Below are 24,942 nucleotides of genomic sequence, written 5' to 3' on the forward strand. Positions count from 1 at the left end.
CTCACTACGGCTTTAAACTTTTACATTGTATCTTGTATCAACTTTTTAACATAAGTACGACTGTTCTACTCATGTGCCAGCTGATATTCGTAAAAAAGCACGGAAAGCTGATGTCTTTCTCGACAAGTCGCCATGTAGCCATTTCAGAGTCGGTTTGAGCTTAATCCTCAGCACGAAAATTATCTATTAACAACCCTCACTACTGAAAGTATTGTACCGCCGTTAATAAAAATAAAGTATATTTTAATAAAGTACGTAATTTGTATGTCACGAAAACGAAACTTTACCTTCTGCCTCACAAATAAATCCTAATTTGCTACCACAATCTTCATTATTTAAACCAGTTCCATGATCGGTTTTCCAGAACATGACACAATGTTCATTTCTTAAATTGTTTGGCTCCCCTGGTACCCAATACGGTTGAAAATAACTGCTACCATCCAACCAGTGAAATGACCCGCTATGTAACTTTGCGCCAATCCAAAATCTGTACCCTTTAATCAAATTTAACCTTGGAAAAATATTGAAAAAAAAACTCGAACCTAATTTTATCAAATGTTAAAATTGAATTCAAAATGTGTTTAATGGAACTGACATCACGAAAAAATGAGTGAAGTTAAATGTTAAAATACTGACCATAATACAAAATTCCCTTATTTCAGTAAATAAGTATATTTGTAATCATAAGAAAGCTTATGTTAGAATATACAATGGTTCTGAAATCAATATAACGTAACAGTACAACTTATATGTTCTATAATAATGTAGGACCTGTTTTGTCTGTCCATGTCTGGAAAATCAGGAACTGATTCCAACTTCGGACCTTCATCAGCTTCATACCGCGTCCATAGCATATGTCATCGGCTTGCTGCCAGTTAAAATCATTGTTTGTATTGTACATATAACACGTTTTATCAGCAAGATAGGTGTTGCGTGGACATACAACATCTGAAAATACAACAAACAAGAAGTATCTTTAAAAAAAGATACTCGGCCGAAGTAAAACTGATTAACATGCAAAATTATATTATTTCTAAGTTTTCAGTACAAAAAAGAAATGTTAGCAATGCTTGCATTAGAATGACATAATAATTATTTCTTGTAGCTAAAAAATACCTATTTTGTAAACATTGAAATTAAATTATAACATATTGATATTGGTGATTTTTCAAAGTAAGACGCCTTCTATTTTAGATGCTCTTTCACTTGTTTGATGTTTTACTTTATAAATTCTGTAATCATTTACAAATTATCTTAAAAGTTTAAATAAAAAAACTATCCTGATTCCTTATTATTTATTGATTTTAGAACTATCTTCACAGTTTATTCTATAGTGCCAAAAACTATCTCTTACATTTTATTCTAGAGCTATCCTTAAAATTTTATTTTAAAATGGTAAGAACTATCTTTTACATTTCATTTTATAATGACCAATGAGATTCACCGATTACAGTCTGTAATTTAAAAATGACCTATGAAAATTCTTCTTATATTCAGTCCTTCCCTGCCGATTTTATAGGAAGTCAAACTGATAACAGACGGATTTCGTCCGATAAAGACAAAAATAACGTTTCATGAAATATGGTTTTTAGAAATGTTGAAAGATTTTGAATTAAACCTGGGCAATATAAAAAATACATATTATATTATATTATAGTACCTTTAAGATAAACATTAAACAGAAAACAGAATTTGATTTGTTTAATAATTAAATGTAATATGATATGAAATTAGATTACATTAAATAGAATAGAACAAAATGATATATATTATAATATGATATATCTACCTGAAGTTTCGGAAGATTTGTCACAAAACGACAAAAACAAAATATATACTATCAGCCAGAAAGCGCTGCCTCTAAAATCCATTGCACAACCAAATACTAAATTTTTTACAAAATAAAAAAATTAATGTAAGTAAATATGCTTATCAAATCGTAAATCATTTAATAGATTAAGCAATGTTTAACGAACATTCGAATTACGGACATTTTCTTATCAAATACGCATATCGATCAATAATGAGTTAGCTATTTCATGTGTTATTTTAAAATAATGTAAATCGCTCAGTCAGTAACAATCACAATATTGTAAAACACTTCAGAATGCTTCAGAATGCACTTCTGGCGATGAAGTAATATATTGTAGATGTATAAGTAGTGAATTATGATATCTAGTTGTTGTAATATATTATAAGTAGATAATTTGTTTTACAAATATTTGTACACTTATTAAAACGAAAGATCAAAGTACACGGGACGGAGCCGCAAAACAGTATCACCAGGAAGGTATCTAGTAGTAGACTGGTCAGGAACGGAACAGATTCTATAACGTCGGCAATGATAATATTTTAATTGTGGTGCTGCTGGTAACATAGTGATATATTGTGCCGTGTATACAAACGGTCCGTTGTAATATTTTAAGAGTAGTAATTCAAACTGTCACCTTAACTTGATTTATGAGATAAGTATAGTGTGGTTTAAGATAACGAGTTATAACTTATCTTTATAAAAACGTAAACTAAATAAAATATTAGGAAGAGGACCATAATTATGTCAAACAACATTCAGGTCTCATTCATTAATAAATATGTGTATTTCATATGCGCCTTTTCATAATTGCTAAATGTGCTTTTAGCATTATTTATATGCAAATAGATATGAACATAGTCTCACCGTTTGATACAAATGATAACAAACGGTCTTTAACTTTCGTAGTCGCTTACATTTTTGCATGTTATTAATGTCGTGTTGCATAAAATAAGAATTACCTTGGTGAACAATTTTCGCAAGAAAATTGAAATTTAATTGTATTTATTATTGAATTTTGACATTTATCATCTTTTGCCGTCAGGTTCTACTCTAGTTAATTCAAATGGTAAATATGAAAGTATATCCCTTTTAAGAAAATAACATGAAATCCCTGAACATTTATAAAATATAAAGTTTTACCAAAAAACACCTACAGTAAGGTGAATGTGATGAAAGCAAGAGGTAATTTGTCAAACAGTACAGCAAAATAAACAAAAAATATCTCGAATAAAAAATAATATTAGATATCGTTTTACAAAGATAAAAGCTTTATTACCTTTTTGCATAAATTCGTTTTGAAATGCAATAACTTTGTGTACAAATGTCATTAAATTTATCGAACATTTGGAAACACAGTATACTATTTGTGAACATTTCGTTGCAATAAAAGTGAAAATATAAGGACATGGAACTGTTTGATAACTAATATTGTCTTTAAATTTCACAATGTCTTTTTAATGCATGCCGATTGATATGATGTTTTCTCACGTTCCCGCCTTTGATAACTTCGTGCTTTCAAGTGTGCTAAGATACGACAAAACGAAATCTGTTTTGCATTTTTGTCCTTCAGAAATCGCATAAAACAAGATTATCATCCTCGACATTTCGTTTTAATTTTATGTTTGCCGCACCATGATCGTGTATATGTTATCGTTTATCTGCGGAAACAGAGTACCGTAATATAATTAGGACATGTATAAGTCATAATAAAATCATGTACCGTAAATTTATATTTGATTCAATATGTTGTTCGGTTTGGATATCATATATGCATAGATTATCAATATGTTGCATACTCTGGGCCAATGAATGGGATGTTTTATATGCATTGTTAGGGTATTTTTATATTTGAACCATATCAATTAAATAAAAACTTTACTTAAGTTAATACTTTCTCTTTACTTTACATGTCTACTTAGCCTCACTCACTCACTCACTCACTCACTCACTCACTCACTCACTCACTCACTCACTCACTCACTCACTCACTCACTCACTCACTCACTCACTCACTCACTCACTCACTCACTCACTCACTCACTCACTCACTCACTCACTCACTCACTCACTCACTCACTCACTCACTCACTCACTCACTCACTCACTCACTCACTCACTCACTCACTCACTCACTCACTCACTCACTCACTCACTCACTCACTCACCAACTCACTCACTCACTCACTCACTCTTTGTTTTTTTAAAACCATAAAGGACAAAGTGGCAGAGCACTATCTACAACAACAATGCTTATGTAATAATAATGTAATCTCTAGATACAAATAGGAAAAAAGCGTGTTTAACAGCTCAAAATGAGCGACTCAGTGACAGTAACTGCAGGTCTTCTAAAGGCACATACCTATTTCATTGTTAAAGGGAGTCCAATGAGTTTTTTGTGACATGACAGGACTGGGAATAAATGTTAGACATAAACTTTCAATTTGATGTAGATCTATGTAAATAACTTTAGTGGACATTTTCAGATCATTTGCTCACTCCATTTTTCCAGAATATTCTTTTTGTAAAAAAATCTATGTATGAAATTTAAAGTTTGTGTTTTATGCATTTAACCTTAGTGGAGTTCCTTTAAAGAATATAGCGCTTTTTGAAACAGTATACACATGTATTTTAAATAAAACCTGAAGATAATCTATGTTTCTATCGTGGAAAGTGTCCCATTATTACATCCAAAAATAATAAAGGGTTACATTCATTTAAAGATAAAGAAATAAAATCTAAGTAAGTATTTCATTTCCATAACACAAGATTAATTACTTTTTCATATCATATGATTTGTTAAATAATTTGTATAAAAATCAGGAATAACAAATAGAAAATATAATTTGATTGTGCATGAACTATACATTCCCAAGGCAGGTTATCAGTAAATACATACATGTAACCTTGTACAAAAGACTGAAACTTGTAGCTTTAAAATCCGTTCATTTAAGATAATAACAAAAAAATAAAGGTTTAAGTAAAAACATACCTAGAGATTGAATATTGTTGTACACATCATCGTTACGAACCACTTGCAAGTCGTTCCCCTTTATCTTCCTGCAACCTGGATGTGCATCACCCAAAGTTTATCTGTTGTAATTGAAGATGTTACAAGTACTGTCATATGAGCATTTACTTTGGGGCGTGCTGAAATATAAAGAATTAGAATGTGTCATGTCAATAAAATATTATAAAAGCACATGATAGTTGATAAGTTAATCAAGATAAAGGAAATAAGGATAAAAATTCAGATGAGTTTCAATACGCATTTAAAATGTGTGTATATCTCTGAGCCATTTTTCTGATAAAGACGGAAAGAATAGTCAGAAGTATCGATTTGCCAGCCAAACACTCCCTAATATACATACTGTCTATAACAATATTTGATCACGGTTTTTTTTGAGATAGTGATTCTTGACACTCTTCGCTTCTGTGTAAAATTGTGTGATTTTGTCTTTATAGCAATCTATCAATCTAATTACAGAAGCTGTTTAGACTTACAGGGGTGTTTAAGCATTTAATCATAATACCTCGGAACGTCTGCTGTTCTCTAACACTGTGCCCTTTTAAGCTAATCTTTCAGTCTGTGTTTGGAGTGGTGCTTGTTGCAGTAAAAACTGGTGTCTCTGTGTGAAAGAAAAGCTTGTAATAAAGTACATAGATATAAAAAGTATAAAACTAAAAGTCTTCATTTAGATAATGCATTAATGTGAGGAGCACTGTCATGTTAAAATCTTCTCCAGTTTGTTAGGTACATTTTAGTAATATATTAAGCTCTATCAAAATATTCTTCTTAAATATCAGATGACTTAAGAGATGGAAGAAACACTGTAACTATTTTAATTAATATTCAAGTAATATAAAAGGACAAATTGTTAACAGTAAACATACCTAGAGCATTCTTCAATAAAAAACTACACTATCCTAGAGCATTCTTCAATAAAAAAAACCACACTATCGATAAACTTTAGCGTCGCCTTGAGAAAAAGTGATGTGTTTCATACATCACGCGCCATATCTATGATAACGATACCAAAAAGCACCGAAGATTTGCAGGCTGTACGTCAAGAGATCGTTATAAAACAAAGGGACGTGCGTATAACCATACCAGCGTGGCTATATATGTTTACAAGTACGTAAGTCATTCCTCATTATAAACCTTTTAGTAGGGATGAGGTACTGATGTTACAAATATGGCTCATGCAGCTCTAATTGGTCTAACACAGGTGTTCTTTCTGCATTTTGTTCTTGGTTATGTCAAGGAATATGATTGTTATTACTGTTATAACACTCAAGCAATAACATTGACAATTTATGTCTACCACCTATGACAGCAATATAATTTTATACATTATGTTATATATATAGGCCTTAAAAGCTTACCTGTAATGTTATTTCTAACATTATCAACAGTAAACACAAATGTTATCACATAAAAAACAAATTTACAGATTATTCGTCAACCGAACAAATATTTAGAGGAAAGCTATTTCTATTGTTTAAATATTTATAACAAATATCATGACATGGCGTTAAAGATATTACAAATATCAAGCTGAACTCCACCAGTTTCACATATAGGTCTTGAAGTATTTCTTCTAATGCAATGTTTAAAATTTTTTAAAATGTATACATGTATGTATACCTCCGGCTAAAGAATAATCATATATTCAATTTGATAATACCAGACAAAACGTCTTCTTTTTGTTCAGTAACAACTATATAAAATTTTACTGACAAAATAATATAAGCGTTGTATTAGTTATATTTCATACATCCATATCGACCACCTGTTCATAAGCAGCAAATGTATCTCATTTTGAAATGTAATATAAATAGAGAAATATCATTGCTTCATCAATAATTCTTGCAATTAAGAAATAGTCTAGAGACAATTAATATTGATCTCCAAAATAATTATCTATCTACGAGTACATGGTGTAAATTAAATCTACTAAAAACTTAAATAACTTTTCTGAAAACGTTTACGCAATATGTAATATCTTTAAAGTTCGACATCAATTTGTTTTTATGTAACATGATACTATTTCGAGAAACGTTAAATTTTCCTTTGTACAGCCTTCTTATAGCCCATTCTTAAACATTTTCCTTTGAACATATCTCTTATAACCAATTCTTAAACCTTTTAGTTTCATCTTTTTTTCCCTTTTTAATAAACACTGTTTGATCATGACTGTTATCAACGCAAATGCATCAACAATGCTTTGAGAAACATTAAATTATAAAGGTATAACACAGTACAATTATATTTCAGTACTAATATTACCTGGAGATTCGCAAACAAATGCCCATAAAACATCGCATTTTCCATCGTTCAGTGCAGCACCATTTCCATTCTGTCTATCTACGTAATGAATGCATCTTTCGGCTCCTTTACCATTTGGTTCCCCTGGGGCCCACCAATGTCCGCAGCACTGGGCGTTATTAAGCCACCGGAAACTGCCGTCACTTTGCTGTGTCGCTCCAACCCATACGACACGATCTTTCAATTTATCTAAATACAAGTTCGCATTATTTGTTTTTGGCATTACTATAAACAAACATTATGAACCAGCTATAACCAACATGACAAAATATTATATCATTTTCTTTCATGTTGATCAAAGATCAGTTTAACACAATTTATCCTCTTTTTTATAGACTTATAAAACTTTAAAAATGTACTTATCCTAGATATATACATTGAAAACTGTAAATATGTTTAATGGCATGATAAATGAATGGTTTATATCACTGAATATAAACAAATTAGTTTCGATTATTCCTCGGGCTTTATTATGCTAGGTCGCAAATGTATCTAAAATTTAAAATTGTTTATATTTGATAGTGCATTATTTGACTTTAGGGTGTTTGATAACCGATCATTGAATCAATAGTTGTACAAAACACTTGGTATTAAAATGAAGTATGCGAGGGCACAATATATGCACATGTACCTATTATTCATGAATCCTACAAACTATCATAAATTATGACAATAATAAATTATTTCAGTTTGAAATAACGATAGTGATTGATATATCAAATGCATACATCACTTTTGTTATTTCTTCTTTTCTATATTTCTGAAATATTCTTCCTTATTATACTCTTTCTATCTTATTTTTTTCTCTTTGATTCTTTAAAACAAAATGATGCGGTCTTGTCATATCAATTCTTCATTTCTTTGTCTAATTTTGATCTAGGTCATTACTAAATATTAGAAACAATCTTGACTTTAATTGATACAAAATCAGGATGTAAAATCAGATATATTTCAAACAAGTCACGTATACTATCATGCCGTATTTTATGCATTGTAAATCTGTAAGGAGAAGGCTTTTATACGGTCAGCTTTCAGACCAATTCCTTTCAAACAATTCATATCTTTATTGTTTACATTAATTATTGGTATTGTTTGAATATGTACTGTGAACTTGTTTGAAATAAACTATGTTTAAAATGAATTATAAACATTCTATTGTAGAATAAAAAAGACTTGTACAGTACGTACTACTTTCGCAAAACTGTTTGACTTCCATGTACATCCTCTGTGTTGTGATAGTAAGTAAATCACCTCCCTCGTTTCTACAAACAGCTCGTGCCCCTGGCCAGGACTTGTAGTTTGTGTTGTATTTAATACATTTCCCATACTTATCTTGATATCCATTTTGGCATGTTAGAGCTGAAATGTTACCTTAAATACGTAAAAAGAAGATAAAGTATTCATGTGACAACGTTTACAAAATTATGTTAAAAAAACGGTAAACATATTTTAGCTTCAAGAGTATGTATTTGTGAACATTTGTTGAAATCGTTTGATGCATATACAGACTGAAACTAAAATTAAAATATCAAGTTAACTCAAGAGCCACGCATTATTGATGGGACTGGCATACACATTGTAGTTAATAAAAACTCATCTAATGGCATTTTGTTATTTCAATAACAAGAAGCGGCGTTTCTGTTTTATATGATCATGACCACGCATGATGAATCATATTGAATAATCTATTTGGTATCCAACCAGGACAAATATCAAATCTTTTAGTAAATATAATAATATACATGTACTGCAGTGTGATGTCCTTTTCTGTTTAAAGTTCATTATAATATTTTCTTAATGAAATAGTTTACTTATATCACACATAAATCAGTGCAATGCACGTATTAGACGTCAACAAACCAACAAAAGCGCACAAAAACTCATATCACAAGGTACATACATATAATAACATATCAACAATAAAAATATGTAGAATAAACCTTTACATATGCTTCCAGGATAAAGTAATGTAAAAATGAGGAGCGCCAAAGAATAACACAGCATATCCATTGTAACACATGAGCCGCAATAATTTGATACCACATTGGATTCAAACATTCACTCTTGATTTAATGAAACCTCGTTCCCGTTAAAAATTGGCGTCTTATTTCACTCTACGAAACGAATATCCTATGATCTATCAATACCTATCAATAACGCGATAACAAATATATGGTCTGTAAACAATGTTTGTGTGTTCTGAGCTCAATTATTGCCTATTTTATCTATCACATTTAAGTCTATGATCGCTTTTATGTTGTTTTTATAATCGCTTTTTGATTGAATGATTGAATCTCAAGACTTTCATCTGACATTTATACATGTATTTTATTTATCTGATAAAAGATCATTAATCAAGTTCACTATCATATTTGGTTTAAGCTTATCAGATTTAGACCTGTCGTTAATAAAGACAATCTTTGTAGGTAATACATTTTTAAGAGGCCGTGTCAATATTTTCGATACTTGGTGCAGGAATTTCTGTTCCATTTAACACATATACATTCATTTAATAATTTCCTATAGTGGCCGTTAAAGAGAAAAAGTATGAAACATCTTCGGAAAATACAAAATAAAAGTAGAAAAATGAACACGGCATATTATAATTAAAAATAAATAACAGCCAATCAAACGAAACGTTACCAGGTTGGTTAACTCTAAAGTGTTAACTTGATTTGAAAGTTTTTTAAGATCATCACATATTTTGCGATTAAAAATGTAAGACATTTCAATATTTTTATAGAACAAAAAGTTTGCAATTGTGCATTGTGAAATAATGCAAAACAATGAGTAAGTCAATATAATAATGATCACGTGACTTAAATTGGGGCGGACGTGATTTCTTTGTGTCAAAAGTAAATCATTACAAAAACGTATTTTTAAATAAAATAGATGCATATCTAAAATTCTTTAAAGTGAATTTGGATTTGTTATTTAATCAGTGTCAATGCCACAAAAACATTGGGAAACAACGAACAAAAACAAGGTAAGCAATGAAAAATTGCAAATCCTGGGGCCAGTTCGCCATTGTTAACTGGCAAAATGGTCAAACCAGTTACGTGTGCCGAACGCCGCATGTAAACAGACGCACAAGGATCGATATTCTATCACAATGCCATGGATAGGAAAAACCCAAGGTCATCTAATAACATTTTTATATTACATGACTAACTATTTAACACTGTATCATTTCTTCCCTCCAACATAATTAATTTACACATAGTTGAGTAAGGCATGCTTTTAATTTATAAATTTATACCAAAATGTATTTGTTATAATTCTACGATCTAAACACAAAGGAAATACACCATATTCACCATATACTGCAGTACTGCATGTTTGTTGTTTGACACCCAGAAACTTTAAGTTAATATGTTCTATGCCCGGAGAGTTATTGCAACCCAATATTTCAAATCGGTAATATAAGATAGGTAATAGCATTGATTTAAAGAGTTTCAATTTATCTTCGATATCTAAATTTATATTTTTAAAAAGGGAATTCAGAGAATAAATAGCCTTGTAATCTTGGGCAATAGTTCTTTTTAGGCTTGATAATAACTTTCATTAGATGATAGCTTTACTCCTAAATTAGTAAATGTTTTAACTTGTTTGAAAATGTTATTGTCATACTTAACTGTTACATTTGAAGGTCTGTTACCTTCTTAAAACCATTAAAACTGTTTGATCTGAATTAACTTCAATACCTTATTTCCAAAAATAGTTTTACAATTTATTAAGTAGAATTTGAAAGCCTTGCTCATGAAAAATAAAGCAATATCATCTGCAAACAACAATGGTAAAAACATCTATACTATCTTCAGCTAAGTGATCTGGCATATCGTTAATAAACATAATGATCAAAAAGAAAGATAATGACCCAACCTGCTCCAAGCCCATGTAAGTATTAAAAAATCAGTAAGTGAGCCATTATGTCATATACGTAATTTTGCACTCTAATAAATACATTCTCTAAATATGTCGTTTCGGTTATTTTCCAATTTTATCTCCTTAACAATGACAAGTTCATTAATATTTTCATTTTTGAAACAAAAACAGTTTTAAATCAAAATGAACAGAGCATGTGCCGAGAATGAAAATATGTTGCCAATAACGGGAAATAACCGATACGACATTATTTCGTAATCAATGATACTATTACCGGTACTTGACTTGTAGTAAAAATAACCAACTCCATAATCTTGACTAATTCTGTTACTATTCTTAAGATCAAAGCACCACAATAAAATCAAAGCTAAATCCCCGACGTATCAATTGTTCTGTCTTTTGAACTGATAATAAGTAATAAGTCCAAATCTAAGCTAGGTACATTATTATCAACGGTATTCAAGTAAAGTTAATGAATGTTGAAGTATTCAAAAATGTCACTTTTAGTCCGCCTCTAGAGTTCAAATTCCTACCGGGCCCATATTTAACAATGTACGTACATTCGTTTCTAACATCTCAAAATGAACCCTGATGCATACATATTAAAATAAATCTACTTAAAGGAATGAACATTAAACAAAGATAAATGTCAGCATAAATTAAAAAAAGTCCAAATTACACTGTTAATTACACTGTTATTGTCAATATCCATCAGTTGAGCTCCATATCAAAATATAGGCACACTCCACCTCTTCAATACAAAGAGGCCGACCTAGGAACAAATATAGATTGCTAATCTTCAAGGTCAAAACCCTCAATTGAAGACACTCAGTTAGACGACCAAACAAACGCTGTCGATGATGGTGAAGCCAACGAAGACTTACCAGAATCCACCTACTCAAGCACTGACGAAAGGCTGTGTCAAGAAGACATACATGTACTTACCCCACTGTCATCACCCAGAAGTAGTGAACCACCACACGATCATACACGAACCACCAGAGTCAGAAGGCAACCCAACTGGATGACTTCTGGAGACTTTGTAGTTTAATCGAAATTTCGTTGTCTCCTTCACTTACATATGTATAAACTTACCTTACAATGTATAACTTACCTGACTATGTATAACTTACCATGCATGGTTATACCATATTTACCTTAAAGTATACATGTACTACGAGAGGATACTAGTAGAAGCTGTATCTTCTTATGTAACTTACCTGTATTTGATTGCTGAGTTGGTTGTTTGTCTATGTTAAGTATGAAGTTATACTTATTATAAGATACAATTGGTAATACTTACCTTATACTTACCTTATACTTACCTTTATTGTTGTCCTAATATGCTATATGCTGTCGTGATACTTACCGATTCCATATAGTTTACCGAAGTATAGATTTGCTGATAGAGTAGCTGGGATTGTTATCTTAGATATGTAGAGTGATAAAGTAAATTGGCAATACCTTTGGTAGATGCGTAGTTGTAGCCATTTAAGAAGCGCTGTTTCATTTTATTTTTTGTGTGTGTCTGTGATTTGTTATTCAATAGTCATTGTTATTAGCACGCGTTCTTCCAGTTCAGGCTATTATACCAGAAAGTCGGGAGCCTTTCTTCTTGACCAGGGGGATTATGTCATAGAGTTATTATTATATAGTAAGTGTCTTTGTGATTTGTTATTAATCTTCGGGAGCCTGTGTCACAATTATTGAACATTATCAATAAAACAATTAAAATTATATGAAGTGTCGTTTTTATATACAGTCCATTTCATTAATTACAATCCATCTTACTCCATGATCTCAAATCCCGTTATCCACCTTACATTTCATGTTAACTATTTACTAACAATACAATCATACTAACCTGTCACCCGTAACTGAATCGCCGATGGTCAGGTGACAAATGTATGCATCGATGCAGTTGCCACATGACCATTGATGTATTCAGTTGTGTAATGAATATATCTTGGATATATATATATATATTTCAGTGTTCTTTCTACATTGAGTCACATGAACTCATTAGAAATATATGCCGGCTGGCTACGTCGACATGTTGCCACATTTCACAAAGGAAAATAAAGTCAAATTCATTAATAAACTTCAAAAATTCATCGTCATCAAAACAAATTAAACCTTCAATTTTGCAGGAAAGAAAACTAAGCTCATGCTTTTCAAATATCTCTAACTACATGTATGAACATTTTTGGTGGTAGGAGAGACTATATCATGAGACCCATTTGGCGGTGACATATAGAATGTACTGTCAATAAAAAGTTTATCATGAACAAGAATTGCCTTTTTATCTTGATTTCTCGCTTCAATTTATCTTATAATTAAGTCACGCCTTCTTTGTTGAATTTCTTCTAGGTATTGCTCACCTACATTGAATTCTGTACCTTTAAGATTCATAGTTTTTACTCTTATTTTGATGCAGTATCTTTGAACTTGATGACAATTGGCATACTTTTGCCGTTGGTTTATCAATTCTATGCGCACAATCGATCAGCACTCTTGATTTTTCAATATGTTTGCACAAAAATAATGCACTTTTTCCTCACAGTTATCATTCGCAAATAATAGACCGGGACATAATCTTAATGATGTTGACCTTCACCGGAAGTGCTTGTATTGTCATTCAACAATACAGTAGCAGTACGTTTTATGATCATAAATAGTTATGTCGTGGAAATCTCAATATTGAAGCTCCAGACATAACATTCGAGCATACTCACTAAATCTAGAAAATTTTTGCTTGGAAATCCCGACCAATAGTAGGAAAATTCCATTATTACTTAAAGCAACAGCAAGTTCGAAATAAAGGCCTTGGAACGAACCGAAGCAGGTGCGTGATGCCAAAAAGGAGAAATATTTCATCAGAAAAGCGTGAACAGATAAAGGAAACGACACGTGATGTGGGTTAAACGGCAACGTCACCGAATCATTAGAGCAACTCAAATCACTTACATGGAATGGAAATTGACTTTATCATTTATATGTGAATAAGTCACATAACGTTAGAAATGGGACGATATAGGGGCGGATATACTGTGTACTATAACAATGTTAAAGATTAGTGATAAGAGAATCTTTCATGTGCTTTTGTATGGATAAAATTACTTAATTCAAATTTTAATTTAGCAGACGATATTTACATTTGCAGTGTGTATATTTATACAAAGTGTTAGATAGGCAGGAAGAAACCATTGAGATAGGTATTGATAAGGGCAAAATCGTAATTTTAATTGTAATATTAACAGCCGAACATCAAATCAAATTCATTATATACGATAATAGGTATATTGACAGCGATCAAATATGACCGGTAATTATCATGGTACAGATTTTAATGGAACGAGATGATAAAAAATGTGATAAACCAGGTCAACAAGGAAGAGCGGCGTTCAGTGAACGCATTAATTTTATTTAGATTTTATGGTAACGGTAAGTGAAACAAGAAGTATCTTTAAAATGATATTCAGTCGAAGTAAACCTGCTTTTTCCTGCATATTTAGGCTATTTTGGAGTAGAAATGTGACAGTCATTACGTGTACAAATTTTCAGTTGCTGAAAAATGAAAATTATCTCCAAATTGACAATATGATGTTTTGATTAACGAGGTCCATACAGACAAATATCGGTTATGCAATATGCGTTTTAGAAATTATTACTCATTATAAAATGTGTGTTATTATTATCAGTTTAAAGGTCAAATTGCGCGCCTACATTTACACCATCTTCACACAAATGTACATAGCCAAATAAAATGTAAGTGTGACAAACTAAGTACCGCCGGTGGGCTTATACATAATATACATAAAGTTGGCTTTATAATGTAATGCTTTGTTAATAACGTAAATAGTGTTACTGTACTACTGTTCGTATATAAACTTTTCTAGAGCCGTTACAAGCTAATACATATTTGTAAATTATGTATGCATCAATAAGATAACGCAGCTGCAGATCAAGGGACGTAAGTTTAAAGCATTAATGAAATAGTGAAACTTGATTTACTTTCATTTTTCATTGCAGAGAAAACTTCTTGTCTCCCTTTATTCCTGAGTTTTATAGTAAAAGCTGAATCTTTTATGAATCTACACAAGTATAAGTATTGGGTTTTACTAAATGCTGTCAGTGAATGAATATATAAATTAAACTTAATTTCAGGCTCAATCAAAAGAAATATGAAAAATGTCTAATGATTTCTCTGAAATAAGTTTGTTTAGCGTGACCATAAACTTTACGTAGGATATGTAAACTTATATTGTTACTCTTAGAAATATATTATGTTATGTATTACTCATGTAAATATTTTGTTTTGCCATTATCAATGTATATCTCTGTTAAAGCTTTATGCTTCCAGATGAACATAATATTCCGTTGATATCAATCTTGAGCGTAAAAGTACTAACAGTATATTAAGTAGTATGTATTTCTTTATTACTTATATAGTTTATAAGTGACTGTACCTACAAATAACGTTTAATGTATCAATATTCCATGTTACTAGTACGCCATTAAATTCGGGAATATCAAAAGTCTTTAATTATCTTTTGTCTATTTGATTTGATCTTGTTTTTTCAGTTTTTCAGTTTTCTCTTAATCGTGTTATTTTCTTTTTTTCCTTTTTTAAAACTAAGTTTGTTTGCTACTAAAAAGATCACATAATAGTTATCAGATCACTTAAATGCCTGAAGCGTTTCGCCAAGTTCTTGCACTGTGAGATGTTGTTTCTCGCTGATACAGAACTCCATACCATATCTCATGACGTTTTTACATGAAATTATACTTACTGTGTGACAATTGGCGACATTTATCATAAACTTTACCATTCATCTTATGCACAATAGGTCTCTTCATAAGCTCATTGACGTCCACAAAGAAACTGTTCATCTGTTTCTAATATATTTTAAATTATTACGTCTTTTTCCTTGTTCAGTTCGACTTCCTAATCAAGGTCCGGAACGAGGCTCACAAAACTCTACTCTTTCTGAGTCTAACGATGTAGATTCTCCTCCCTACAATATACTGGATACTGGATTGAGCATAATGCATATCAACATTCAAAGTCTTGGTCCAAAAATCGATCTAATTATAATTTGAGCACTACCATATGGAATTGTAGTACTTAACGAAACCTGTCTTTCTTCTGATATAAGAAACGAAGACATTAAAATTCCAAACTTTGAAAGTCAATTTAGTTACGACCACCCAAATAGAACAGGTGGAAGTGTAGCAATTCATTTACGGAATGGAATGTTCTATAAAATAAGAAATGACCATTCACTTCCTGAATTCGGGGCTATTTAAACAGGCTTAAAATAACACATTACTTCAAAATCGTTCTAGTTGCGTGGGTTCTACCGTCCCCCAAATGCAAATAATCACTACTGGACTCTTCTCGAAGAAAGTTTCGATAGGGCATATAATACAAATTTGTAAAACATTATTAACCAAGTAGAACACAAACTCAATAATCTATTGCCATCATATAATATACAATTAACAATCTCAGGGCCTACAAACTTTACAGAATCCTTTACTTGTTTTATTAATATACATGTATTTATAGTTAAAAATCTTAACTTGAAACAGGCTCAATCAAACCGAGACTGCAACATTTTCAATTTTGCCGTGTTGGACTTTCTTTAGGGATTCTGCTTTTCTCTATTTTGATATCAACAAGTTTTGTTTCTGATCCGTTTATTCCAAACCAAGTTAGACATCACTGTCTTATCATTACAATACTTTAGAAAATTACAATATGATAAACAAGATCAACAAGGAAAGGCGGCGTTCAATGAGCGCAACCCCAACATGACCAAGCAACAAGAACCAGTGGCAAGGAGCCAAGGCGGACCCCAAACAAAAACAGGACAGGGCACAAGGCGGAGCACGGACAGGCTAATCACTTAAATAATAAATAATTTGCAACTGATAAACCGTAAAAGCAGAACAGAAGCAGATGACTTCATACCTCTATTAATCACTTACAACCAACATGCAAATACCGACTTCGATAAAGCAAACCTTTTAAATGGCTATTTCTCTCAACAATCTAATGTCGATGATAAATACGTGGATCCTCTAACATTACACGCTCATCCAACAACATCCTTTACTTATATTATCATCACTTTAAGGATTCAATTGCTAATGTTAATCCGTCGCAATCGTCTGGACCAGGTTTTATAAGTCCCAGTCTTTTAAAGGAAACTACCAACCGTCTTTCTGCACCACTTTCTATTTTTTTTAAACTACTGTCTATTCTTTTAACGAACTTCTTTCATCTTCATTCTTTCCGACAAAATATAGACATATCTTTCGCTATCCCTCATGTACAGACTCAATCAAACCGAGTTTGCAATTTTCATGTAATTTTGCTGTTTTTAATGCTTGTGAGGGATCACTTCTTTACCAAATATTTATAGAATATACATCACAATTGCAGGTGTAAATTCCTGTGTGGCAGCCGTAAAATGTTGCCCCGTACTTTACTTCAGTGTTGTTTTATTTTCTGGTTCTTTGGGATTATTGAGTTCAGCACTTTTAAGGTTTGTGAAAACCGTTCAAGCAGGTGATAGGGGACGTGAGGGATGTTGCACACTTTCATTATTCCTCATGTACAGACTCAATCAAACCGTTACTGAAATGTTCATGTATTTTTTTTGTTTTTAATGCTTCCGAGGGATCCCTTTTTTTTCTAGATTTTTATACTTCACAACAGCAGGTAAAAGTAATTGTAATCGACTGCATTTATAGAGTTTAATCGGTTACAGTTAAAAAAAATAGAGTAATGTAATCGTAATCTAAATTTTTTTGATGTAGTCGTAATTTATTCGATTAGATTTAGAAGTAATCGACCCCATGTCTGCTTTATAAGCATGAGTAATAAGTTATACTAAGTTAAATGCCTTATCAGTAGCAAATAACTCACTTCCACACTGGGACTCTGTTATCACTTTACATGTATTTACAAATTTATATCTTGAAACATTACACGTTATTTTGACGAGTTAGCCGTCATCCTTTCCAACTCACTGAGGAAATGAATTAATATAAGTATTAAACTTGTTTTCAAATCCTCTTCCGAATTTTATTAAGTCATAAAGCATTGTTTTCTTCTTATTTTATTTTATTTCTTCAGTCATACATGATATTTTGTTAGACAATGTCTTCTGGTTGTAATGTATATTCATGTTTGCAAATTTCGAAATAAATATTGTTTAAACTAAGTTAAAGTTCAGACAATAAAGTTCTCTTTAACCTTGCCTATAAGTTCTATATTGCGATGCATCCTGCTTCACATTATTTTACGCTGCTTTAAAGGATTTCGAAAATATTAACGTTTACTTATATGCGAATGCAAATAGCGAAGAGGTAAAAGGTAAAAATAAACTAAGTGGAAAAAAATGTTTTGTTTGTATCTTTATTTTTAAAGGATTAACTTGAGACTTCACATTTTGTTACTTTGTCTGTGAAAACATATGCATATGATTTTGATATTGCAAACAATTAAAATTAAATTCAATGAAAGGCTCAATATCATAATCCGTATGATTCTATTTCCATGTTTCCTAAGATACGATATGTAAATCGACAAGTTCGAACGACTATCTTTTATACACCATAACTTATTTCTTTTTTAAGTGTCAGGAACTTTTCTAAAACCTATAAATACACAAAATGTTGATTGCTAAAGAATTTCTTGCAACAAGTATCAATCAAATTACGCAATGACGAAATATGATCAATAATTGTACATTTTTACCTTAACCCATTTTTCTGGTCTAGGAAGGTTTCATTTTCTTAAGCCTAGGTATTGAGACGATCTTAAGAACTCGGCAATGCAATTTATATACCGCTACAGCTTAAGATATGCCTCTAGTTTAAGGAGGTCCGTCCCTAAGACCTTCAAAAGATGACTTGGGAATTGGGTTAATGAGACATTTCCCCCGCCAGATACAAGGAACAACTCCAAAGTCCAAAATAACTTTGAATGCAAATTCGATAACCAAAACACTGCTGTATCATTTTTAAAGATTATCTGCACCACATGCCTGTCTTATTTAGCACTGGAAGTGGCTTTTAAACCTCAATCATCGATAAAGGTCCATTCAAAGATATATTATCAGAATCATCAGCTGTTTGTAAAACAATCTAGAACAGAAGGAGTACCATATTCTTTAAAAAGTGAGCTTAAGTCAGTTTTCATCAATTCCACACGAATTTCCATTGGTATTAGTTTAGTTTAAGAAAGACCTATCAAACGATTTTGTTTTTGGACTTCCGGAATTTATCATTAGCCACTTCACAGTCATTAAGTAACTCTTAAAGCAAAGGATACCAAGAAATTCGTTTGCAACGTTGAATTTCTTGGTCAAGACATAAACAACGCTTTAAAACGTTGCTTATCAGTTTTTTCCTACAGTCGAACCACGGACCTTTATATCTTCACATAATATTATAAAGATATTTTAATTTTGACCACCAAGGTCTTATTTTAGTTTTTTTACGAGAATAACCTGTAAACACTGCTTTTTTTATTGTAACGCACTATATATATTTTCTTTAACAATCCTAAGCATACCATCGTATAGCACGCGACTCATCCGGCACTCCCGCATTTCCGGCATTTGTAAAACTAACGAAATCACATGTCTGATATGCAAGAAAATCCTGTCTGAAATGAAAGGAAACTTGCTTGACTGGTAAGATATATGCTTGCTCGTGCAGTGCTTTACATTTACGGATCAGGACACTACTCAAATCTATGCAGTATTTAAATAAATATGTAAGTCCGTAATTTGTAACTTTGAGTACATAGAATTTAAATATAAATATATAATATATTATAATCTGTGCAAAATATTTGGCCCATAATGACTACCATCTGTCCATTTGTAGGGAGTACGATATCCTGTACAAATCTTAACAGCATAAGTGTCCTCTGAAGTTGTTTCTTTCCAATGCAATCTTATGTTAAAAAGATTTCGTTTTTACTTAGTACTTTATAGATTGCTAACATAACAAAATAAAAATTGTATTGTTCATTACTTACCACAATCATCACAAAAAGTACTTCTGCATATAAGCATTCAAAACTGATAATATAAACATATTTGTGCGGCCTTATCTTTTTACACCCCTTGTAGTTTGGATAATCTTGTTCAGATTATTGGTTGACTACTTGCGAGCTTGTTCAAAACATATTTTTGTTTGTTTAAATTTGTCTGGTTGTACGCCAATAACCTGTTTTCCTTGATAATTATCTAGTAATTATCAATAACACCTCGAGTGGCCGATTACTTATCGACATGATTTCTTATTATCAGTGACAGAAAAAAGACCGTAAGACACAATATACTAGTATCCGATTTTAATTGCCAATTTAAACAATACACACGTTTTTATATGACGCTATCCTTAAACAAACAGTTTCAAAAACACAATGATATAAATATAAATAAATATAATCTGAGTTAAATGCCCTTATCAATTTGATACTTAAACATGACAAACTTGTTTAAAAAACGTTCAACTAAAATTATTTGAACAGTAAGAGAAATTAAGATAGATTACGATGTAATGATATGAAACAACAAAATGAAATGATTATTTCAACTAAAGCAGCATCTGGTTGACCACTCACTGAGTACCGTCAGTCAACATGTAGAAAACAGTAGTGCACTTACACATACATCTCTACACTCTAAAATATCTAGTTGGCGCTAGCGAAAACACGACAAAGCGCCAAACGGAGCGTTTTCGGACTTTTGTCTTGTCCTGTCGCTAGCGACAACACAACAAAGCGCCAAATGGCGCGTTGTTATGCTGTCGTCATGTCGTCATGTCTCTAGCGCGACACACCAAACGGCGCGTTGTCGTGCGGCGCGTCGTCGCGATGTCACCCTGTAGCTTGGCTTATAAGCCAATTTTTCGATTTGAACCGAGCGACAATGTGACATCGCGACAATACGCAGCACGACAAAGCGCCGTTTGGCGTTCCGCGCTAGAGACAAGACGACAGCGCGACAACGCGCCGTTTGGCGCATTGTCATGTTTTCGCTAGTGCCAACGCGACGCACAAAAGCGTACCAAATCAGCCACTATTTAAAAAAAAGTTCAAACCAATGCATGCAGCATATACACTTTACATCTGTTAAGACAGCTTCAAGGAGCATGTGCTATATGAAGAATAAATGATGTCTCCGCCCTCATTGCAGCAACTGGTTGTCGAGCTAAAATAACGCTGACATTGAAAATATTGGCGGTCAGAAACTATTTATTTTTAGGTATTGATAAATGGGACGACTTTGTAAAAAATAATGAAAATAACATATATATGAAAGAAAGATGCATTTAAGCATAAGGAAAAAAGAGCGACAGAGTCTATGAGGACATTTTCTGTCTTGAATAAGCAGGATAGAGCTCAACAAAAGACATATATGTTATTAGTAGTTCTTCTAGCCTCTTCACCATATCAGCAAGCTTATCTATTTGCAGTACTTTTAAATACATAATACTTTAAATCCACTAATCTTCTGACAAAAAAGTACTCACATGAAGCTTTGTTTATCATTTTTTTCAAGGACAGGCATGATTGATAATGTTACCTGTTATTCTATCTTTGATTTATGTTTTAATGTTTTCTGTCCTAACATGCTTGCAAAAAATAAACAAGATTTAGCTCATTTATGTCATGCCGACGAAAGGTATTTTCAATTATATTAAAACGTAAAAGAATCTTAAAATTGTTCACTAGCTTAAATGCAACCAGGTATAAGAGGTATTTACATACTATTTATCATTTCGCTTTATCTTCCTTGTGGAGGATGACTAGCTGAAGAAAAAACACGAAAAATATCTTATTAGGCAGTCAAAACCCCGGATTAGCCAAGACTTATCTAACCTAAAAAACAAATGTAAATACAATATGTTTTTGTCAAGCAAACAGAGCCTACAATATTTCCAATTGTGCCGTTTGTGCGCTCTTTAGGGATTCCATGTTTTTCTCCATTATAGCAGTTCAATCAATTTTTATTCTTTTTACTACACTTTGCTACGAAAGCCTAATAGTGTCAAATAGAATAAAAAAATAAAAATGCAAAGGCGTTATAACGCGAATAAAGGCATTATTACGCGAATCAAAAGGCGTAATAACGCGAATAAAGGCGTGATAACGCGAATCAAAAGGCGTAATAACGCGAATAAAGGCGTAGCAACGCAAATCAAAAGGCGTAATAACGCGAATAAAGGCGTAGCAACGCGAATAAAGGCGTTATAACGCGAATCAAAAGGCGTAATAACGCGAATTAAGGCGTTATAACGCGAATCAAAAGGCGTAATAACGCGAATAAAGGCGTTATAACGCGAATCAAAAGGCGTAATAACGCAAATAAAGGCGTTATAACGCCTTTTCAAAAGGCGTAATAACGCGAATAAAGGCGTAATAACGCAAATCAAAAGGTGTAGTAACGCGAATAAAGGCGTAGTAACGCGAACCAAAAGGTGTAATTACGCAAATTAAAACGCATTATACTGCCAATTGAATACCATATTTATACTAATCAAATTGCCTAGTAACACGCGAAAGGAAGACCAATATTGATCTGAATTTATTGCTCAAGATATAAACTCGTATTGAATAATATAATTTACATTTACAATAACTATCATTCCACTTGCGGAGTAATAATGCAAACTATTTGTCATAAACTAATGAAGACTCTTTAATATTTGCCAATATAAGGTGACTTGGTGACTTATATGTCCATTGGACTGGACGTAAATACAGTTACTCTGAATTCACATGTATCACATCATTGATTTTACACATGTCACTACAGTAAATAAATTTCTTTTCTTTTCTTTTGTTTTCTTATCTCTTATCTTATCTTATATCTTATCTTATCTTATGTTATATGTGCGTCATATGTTCAATTATCTTCAGATATATCCTGTATGATTACCTAATAACCTGTGAATTATGTGAATGTCGTTCCTAATTACGCTATAGGTAATAGGCTATAGGTAACAAGATTTGGAAAAACGTATAAGTTAGTCACATTAGAGTGAAAGTATATCTTAATTATTGATACGTATGCCTAATAGGAGACATTGTCTTCTTTGTCTTTTAGAAAAATATATATAGTTAATCTCTAATCTGACGAAATCATTTCATGATAAAAGATTTAAAAAATCAGACTGTGACCTTAGGAGGTTTCAGTACAGAATTGAAAATAAAACGTACATCTAGTTCAATTCATTTAAATCAACATTGTTCTTCCTTCCATACATTACTAGGCCACTGTTTGGAATGTATATGGTATTAAATTAGCGTTATAACGCCTTTTGTTTTGCGTTATTACGCCTTTTGGTTCGCGTTATTACGCCTTTTGATTCGCGTTATAACGCCTTTATTCGCGTTAGTACGCCTTTTGATTCGCGTAATTACGCCTATTGTTTCGCGTTATTACGCGAATAAAGGCGTTATTACGCCTTTCAATTCTCGTTATAACGCCTTTATTCGCGTTATTACGCCTTTCAATTCGCGTTATAACGCCTTTATTCGCGTTATAATGCCTTTGATTCGCGTTATAACGCGATTAAAGGCGTTACTTCGCCTTTTGATTCGCGTAATAACACCTTTATTCACGTTATTACGCCTTTCAATTCGCGTTATAACGCCTTTATTCGCGTTATAACGCCTTTGATCCGCGTTATTACGCCTTTTGATTCGCGTTATAACGCCTTTATTCGCGTTATTACGCCTTTTAATTCGCGTTATAACGCCTTTCAATTCGCGTTTTAACGCCTTTATTCGCGTTATAACGCGAAACAAAAGGCGTAATAACGCGAACCAAAAGGCGTAATAACGCAAAACAAAAGGCGTTATAACGCTAATTTTATACCATAAAAATTCCAAACAATGGCCTCGTCATGTAAGAAAGGATGAACAATGTTGATCTAAATGATTTATGTTTTATTTTCAATTCTGTACGGATACGTCCTAAGACCACAGTTTGATTTTTTTTCAATCTTATATTAGGAAATGCTTTCGTCGGATTAGAGGTTACTATCACCCAACTTTAGATATTTTTCTACACAAAAGAAGACAATGTCTCCTATTATTGTAACTTAACAGAAACACTATCACCCTTCTAAGCATACCTATCAATAATTAAGATATACTTTCACCCTAATGTGATTTACTTATACCTTACGTTTTTTTCAAAATCTTGTTACCTATAGCCTATTACCTATTGCGTAATTGGGAACGACATTCACATAATTAGAAGATGTACTACAGGTTATTAAGTAATTATACAGGACATATCCGTAGATAATTGAACATATGACGCACATATAAGATAAGATAAGATATAAGAAAAGAAAAGATTAGAAAAGAAATTCATTTACTATAGTGACGTGTTTAAAATCAATGATGTGATACATGTGAATTCAGAGTAACTTTATTTAAGTCCAGTCCAATGGACCTATAAGTCACCAAGTCATCTTATATTGGCAAATATTAAAGAGTCTTCATTAGTATATGACAAATAGTTTGCATTATTACTGTGCAAATGGAATGATAGTTATTGTAAATGTATATTGTATTATTCTATACGAGTTTATATCTTGAGCAATAAATCAGATCAATATTGGTCTTCCTTTCTCGCGTTACTAGGCAATTTGATTAGTATAAATATGGTATTAAATTGGCATTATAATGCGTTTTAATTTGCGTTATTACGCCTTTATTTGCGTTATTACGCCTTTTGATTCGCGTTATAACGCCTTTATTCGCGTTATTACGCCTTTTGATTCGCGTTATAACGCCTTTATTCGCGTTTCTACACCTTTATTCGCGTTATTACGCCTTTTGATTCGCGTTATAACGCCTTTATTCGCGTTA

The 24,942-nt window shown here is 32.0% G+C and overlaps 1 protein-coding gene across 1 annotated transcript; it reads right to left on the bottom strand.

Moving 5' to 3' along the window:
- Positions 1 to 225: 225 nt before the first annotated feature.
- LOC132757559 (C-type lectin domain family 4 member M-like) lies at positions 226 to 2,070 on the bottom strand. Its single transcript, XM_060748874.1, has 3 exons — positions 1,790 to 2,070; positions 772 to 948; positions 226 to 494 (listed from the first exon to the last, which is right to left on the bottom strand). Exons 1-3 carry the CDS (start codon positions 1,869 to 1,871, stop codon positions 268 to 270), a joined length of 486 nt encoding a protein of 161 aa, XP_060604857.1. The 5' UTR covers positions 1,872 to 2,070; the 3' UTR covers positions 226 to 267.
- Positions 2,071 to 24,942: the final 22,872 nt, after the last annotated feature.

This window comes from Ruditapes philippinarum, unplaced genomic scaffold, assembly GCF_026571515.1.
Source record: "Ruditapes philippinarum isolate M1 unplaced genomic scaffold, ASM2657151v2 ctg2575_1_1_1_1, whole genome shotgun sequence".
Lineage (NCBI taxonomy): Eukaryota > Metazoa > Mollusca > Bivalvia > Venerida > Veneridae > Ruditapes > Ruditapes philippinarum.